The sequence below is a fragment of the Pogoniulus pusillus genome, chromosome 18, assembly GCF_015220805.1.
Source record: "Pogoniulus pusillus isolate bPogPus1 chromosome 18, bPogPus1.pri, whole genome shotgun sequence".
NCBI lineage: Eukaryota > Metazoa > Chordata > Aves > Piciformes > Lybiidae > Pogoniulus > Pogoniulus pusillus.
In genome coordinates, this window is record NC_087281.1 from 4,241,091 (window position 1) to 4,247,090 (window position 6,000).

The following is a 6,000-nucleotide window of genomic DNA, read 5'->3' on the forward strand; positions in this document are numbered from 1 at the left end:
CATCATCTTAGGCACTAAACTGCCTGCCCCCAGTAGTCAACCACATAGCAAACCCAAACCAGATATTTGTTTGCTTGATTGTTCTTGGAAAGACATCTGTACATCTTTGTGCCCTGGTGTCCAGAGCTCCTGAAACCGAGTTCAAGACCCACACAGCATCATCTTAGGCACTAAACTGCCTGCCCCCAGTAGTCAACCACATAGCAAACCCAAACCAGACATTTGGTTGCTTGGTTGTTCTTGAAAGACATCTGTACATCTTTGTGCCCTGGTGTCCAGAGCTCCTGAAACCGAGTTCAAGACCCACACAGCATCATCTTAGGCACTAAACTGCCTGCCCCCAGTAGTCAACCACATAGCAAACCCAAACCAGACATTTGGTTGCTTGGTTGTTCTTGAAAGACATCTGTACATCTTTGTGCCCTGGTGTCCAGAGCTCCTGAAACCGAGTTCAAGACCCACACAGCATCATCTTAGGCACTAAACTGCCTGCCCCCAGTAGTCAACCACATAGCAAACCCAAACCAGACATTTGGTTGCTTGGTTGTTCTTGAAAGACATCTGTACATCTTTGTGCCCTGGTGTCCAGAGCTCCTGAAACCGAGTTCAAGACCCACACAGCATCGTCTTAGGCACTAAACTGCCTGCTCCCAGTAGTCAACCACATAGCAAACCCAAACCAGACATTTGGTTGCTTGGTTGTTCTTGAAAGACATCTGTACATCTTTGTGCCCTGGTGTCCAGAGCTCCTGAAACTGAGTTCAAGACCCACACAGCATCGTCTTAGGCACTAAACTGCCTGCTCCCAGTAGTCAACCACATAGCAAACCCAAACCAGACATTTGGTTACTTTCAGAGTTCACAAAAATGTTGAAAACAATCTGGTTTTCAAAATCCACCTGAACATGTTCCTGTGTGGTCTGCTCTAGGTGATCCTGCTCTGGTAGGGGGGCTGGACTAGATGATCCTTCGAGGTCCCTTCAAGCCCCTGACATTCTATGATTCTGTGAGAGTTGATCTGGAAAATCTCACTGATGTGAAGGATCAGTAGAACTATAGGTAACACAAGTAGGAAAAACTCTTACTGTAGGTTTAGGTTGATATATATGACATATATATGTATATGACATATAAATGTATATGAAGTATTTACATGTGACAAATAAGGAATGACATCATGCTATGTCATTACAGAGTCCTTTAAAAACAGATTAGAATCATAGAATCAGTCAGGGTTGGAAGGGACCATAAGGACCATCCAGTTCCAATCCCCCTGCCATGGGCAGGGACACCCTACCCTAGAGCAGGCTGCCCACAGCCTCAGCCAGCCTGGCCTTAAACACCTCCAGGAATGGGTACTCAACCACCTCCCTGGGCAACCCAGTCCAGCCTCTCACCACTCTCATGCTCAGCAACTTCCTCCTCATGTCCAGTCTGAATCTCCCCACCTCCAGCTTTCTCCATTCCCCCCAGTCCTGTCACTCCCTGACAGCCTAAAAAGTCCCTCCCCAGCTTTTTTGTAGGCCCCCTTCAGATAGTGAAAGGCCACAATGAGGTCACCTGGGAGCCTCCTCTTCTCCAGACTGCACAGCCCCAACTCTTTCAGTCTGTGCTCACAGCAGAGCTGCTGCAGCCTCTGAGCATCCTCCTGGCCCTGCTCTGGACATGCTCCAGAATGTCCACGTCCTTCTTGTAATGGGGCTCTGGAACTCAATGCCATACTCCAGGTGCTGTCTGAGACTTTAGAACAAGATAATTCATAGGAAAAGAGTCTCTTTGGCCCCTAAAATCGCTTCACCTTGTCCATTAATCCACACTTTGCAATGTCAGGCCTCCACAGAATGAATACTTCAGCATTCAGAAATACTAGTCTATATATAAACATTTTCTTCAACTGTGATATCTGGGCTTGATATCTTGGGTTTGGGTGTTACCTGCCACCCCCCCACCCTCCACCCCCCCCTTAAAATCACCCAGACTAGACTCAGCAAATTTGGAAATTAAGGAATGAGCTTTAGATTTGCAGCTTAGCACAATGTATAAGCAGGTATTTACAATCTATACAGCTAGAGACAGAAATAGACAAGTTAAAAAGTAATTCAGAAACACAGCAGCCCTCCCAGAAACCTGAGTCCCCAGGAGGGGCTCCCAACCACCCTTCCACCTTCTTTCCACCCCTCTACCTTACCCCAGACTTTGCCTTACGTTCAAGGTGAGTTTGGAGAGTCAGCCAGGGGGGTTAGGAAGCAGGTGGATTAGTCACACAAACAGCAGGTTAGAGAGAGAGAAGTGCAGCCCCAAAGACAGAGAGAGACTCTGTTCTATCTGTGTTTGTGCTCTTGTTCTTATCCATCTCAGCAAGCCTATGAGTGCAGCAGACATCACCACTGTTTCCTTTTCACAGCCTAGCATCTAATTCTTCTCACCAAAACATCCCAGCTAGGCTCAAACTAGTACACTTGCTGAAATGTTTGGGTTTTTTTGCTGGATGTGCAGAACATGGAGAGTCTGTAAGTCAGATTTACTGCTCTGGAGACTTAACATCCTCTGGGCCTTACTCAACAAGAATTTTAAACGCTGCAGATAGTAAAATGAGGTTTCTCTGACCTGCATGCCTCAGTGATTTGCTGAGGTTTGTAAAATGACATCAGAGTCCTTAACTGAGTGCTAGGATCAGAGGGCTGGAGCAGCTCTCCTGTAAGGACAGACTGAGGGAGTTGAGGCTGTTCAGTCTGGATTGGAGAAGGCTCCAAAGTGATATTCTTGTATCAGTATCTGAGAGGAGCCTACAGGGATGCTGCAGAGGTACTTTTTAGGCTGTCAGGGAGTGACAGGACTAGGGGGAATGGAGCAAAGATGCAGGTGGGGAGATTCAGCCTGGACGTGAGGAGGAAGTTGTTGAGCATGAGAGTGGTGAGAGCCTGGAATGAGTTGCCCAGGGAGGTGGTTGAGGCCCCATGGCTGGAGGTGTTTAAGGCCAGGCTGGCTGAGGCTGCTCTAGGGTAGGGTGTCCCTGGGCATGGCAGGGAGGTTGGAACTGGATGATCCTTGTGGTGCATTCCTACCCTGCCTGATTCTATGATTCTATTGCATGAATAAACCCAGAGCAGCTAGAGCTTTCTCTGCAACTTACTGTGGTACTGACAGGGTTATGTCTCCTCATGACAGGCAATGTGAAGCTCATTTGGACACCGGCCAGTACTTCCTGATGTGCAGTAGAGTCCTTTTCTACCAACCACCACTCACGAGTTCCACTTCATCAGAAGGCTGCATGGGACCCCGGGACATGCCGTTCGCTCTGACCGCATGTTCTACTTGAAACAGTAAAACACTGAATACCCAAAGACCAGGATGTTGTTTTTATAGTACCAGGTTTTCTTCTTCTTCTTCTTCTTCTTCTTCCCTTTCTATGCAAGTGTAAATTACCGAGCAGTGGAGTTCTTTGTCACTGATTTGTATAAATATACAGCCGCGGGAAAAGGGGCAGGGGCTTTCTATACCCTCTTTTTGATAGTCCTAAAGAGAACTGCCTAAAGAGTTTGGAGCAAAATGTTACATGGACACATTCCTGTCAGCTCTTTGCTTTTACCTTGTAAAGTACACTGAGTTATGTTCTCACCCATTCAATATTCTGTACTGATTATTTATCTGCTGACCACCTGATCACACCTATTTCAGACTGTCCTTGATTTGTTTCAGTTATCGGCTTAGGAAGTTCCCATCCTCTGCATCCTTGTTGCTGGTTTAACAAAAGTTGCTGTTGGGTGCAAGCTGCAGTATTTTAACTCCATTAAAGAAGGTAAACTATGATTTAATTTTTTTTTTGAGTCATCCTCATGCACAAAAATGAAATATTAAACTTCCTTTTAGTTCTTTCCAGCCAACACACTCCATGTGGAGGGTTGTTTTTTAAGCCTTACTTTCAGTTGAAATGGAAGATAGCTAAAAAGAGGACTTAGAGGATAGCTTAAGTTGTTTTTAATAAGGTCTAAGTTAGTGTAATCTTTCCCAACTTTGTTCAGAGACAAAGCTGCACTGTTCCCTGCTGTGCCAAACTTGCTTCGAGTTTCCAAACTTACAGTCTGTAAAGCAAAGCTCATTTCTGTGAGATCTCAGCCTTTTGTCTGCCTCTTAGAAATGAAGAGAAAATTAGAAAGCCCTTTCCAATACTATGAGTGATGGAACATTTCCTTCAAACCTGCAGTGCATTCAGATGCTGTCTGTGGGCATGGTAATCCTGAAACTCATCTTTACTGCTGAAATCATCTCTTTATCTACTTTAAGTAGAGGTAATTACACAGAAGTTGTGTAACTGATCTGCTGGTCTCTAGTTTTAAGGTGATCATAAGATGTTATAATGCCTTCACAGAATTTACAGGACTGCATGGATGCTTGCTTTAATTTCAGGACATGCCTTTAACTGGTACAGTTGCATGCAATACATTTCATGTATGGTGGAGAGAAACCAAACTCTGTTAATTCATAGATTCATAGAATGGCTTGAGTTGGAAGGGACCTTAAAGATCATCTGGTTCCCTGACATGGGCAGGAACCTCTTCCACTAGACCAGGTTGCTGAAGGCCTTATCTAATCTGGCCTTGGACACCTCCAGGGAGGACATCCACAGTCTCCCTGGACAGCCTGTTCCAGTGTCTTCCACTGGTTTTCCACTAGACCAGGTTGCTGAAGGCCTTATCCAGTCTGGCCTTGGACACCTCCAGGGAGGACATCCATGGTCTCCCTGGACAACCTGTTCCAGTGTCTCACCACCCTAGCTGTAAGTGGTATCTTTCTAATACCCAATCTAAATCTGCCCTCCCAGCTTGCCTGGATGGATTTCCTAATGATCATAATTATTCTGAAGACAGAAAAAAAAAAAAGAAAATAATCTCAGAATGGCTTTGGAAGAGTTGTAAATTCTCTACTGCTACCAAAAAATACTAAGAACATTAAGACAGGCAGGCCAGGAATCTCTAGTTCTTCTGAAGTGGCACCAACTGGCCTGTCCTGCATCCACAGTGTTCACTCCTGGACTGCTGCTGCTCAAGAAGTGATTTGGGCACAGCATTGACCACATTCTAGTGTTGGCTCTGGTGCCAGTCCTTGCTAAAACTCTTTGGCAAATTATTTAACCACTCTGCCTCTGTTTTCCCATCTGTAAAATGGGGATGATAGTGCTTACCTCTCAAAGGTGTCGTAGGGCTTGCTTAGTTAGCACCTGGGAAACTCTGTATACAAACTGCTAAGTGTTACTCCTGAGCGGAACAAAATTGGCCAGCTGGGAAGAGAAGATGCTGGCTCCTATAACTGCTTCATCAGCTGAAAAAAAAAAAAGTAGTGTAGATACTTTGAGAAGAGAGAAAAAAATTCCCCCACCCACATTTTGCAGAAGAGGAAAGCCATGACCACCTTTCTACCTCAGACCTATCTTCATGAGTAGTATTGGAAACAGCTTTATATTCTGTTCTCTGCAAAATACTTTGCTGTTATTAAGCTACTTCATTCTCTAGACAAAGACTCTTTAAAAGTAACCCCCTACATAAGTCAAACCCAAGTCTCAATAGTGAATTTGGTGGCTTTTATTTTTGTTCTCAGAATGAGGTTATGTATAAAGTTGTTTTTCGGCTTGTGTTCGTATGCAACCTTTGTCCTCTGCTGCCAAGCAAATGCTGCTTCAAACACTACATTGTAACATTCTTCCTCTGAGACAATAATAAATAAAAGGAATATATTGCAGTAACATGAACAAAAATCACTGTGTTCCTTAAAGGTTTGTGCTCTTCAAGGACACACTTCTCATTGCTAAATGCTGAAAATTAGTCTTAAGGCAGAAGGGTTGCAATAGTCCATTTCAGAGTGTTGGCATGTTTGGAGTGTGGGTTGCATCTGTACAAATGTTTCTTCCTTAGAAATCTCTGTGTAACTTCTCCACTTATCTATCTCCAGTGGTTTGGTCTGGAATCCTTCTCAGTTTCATGACAGGTAGTAAAGTTGATCACT

The 6,000-nt window shown here is 44.6% G+C and overlaps 1 protein-coding gene across 1 annotated transcript in view; it reads left to right on the top strand.

Moving 5' to 3' along the window:
- UTRN (utrophin) overlaps positions 1-5,752 on the top strand; it is a 481,902-nt gene extending 476,150 nt beyond the window's left edge. Inside the window, exon 76 of the mRNA XM_064158262.1 lies at positions 3,169-5,752. Within this exon, the coding sequence (XP_064014332.1) occupies positions 3,169-3,177 (9 nt within the window). The 3' untranslated portion in view covers positions 3,178-5,752. The remainder of the gene's footprint in view (positions 1-3,168) is intronic.
- The last annotated feature ends 248 nt before the right edge of the window (positions 5,753-6,000 follow it).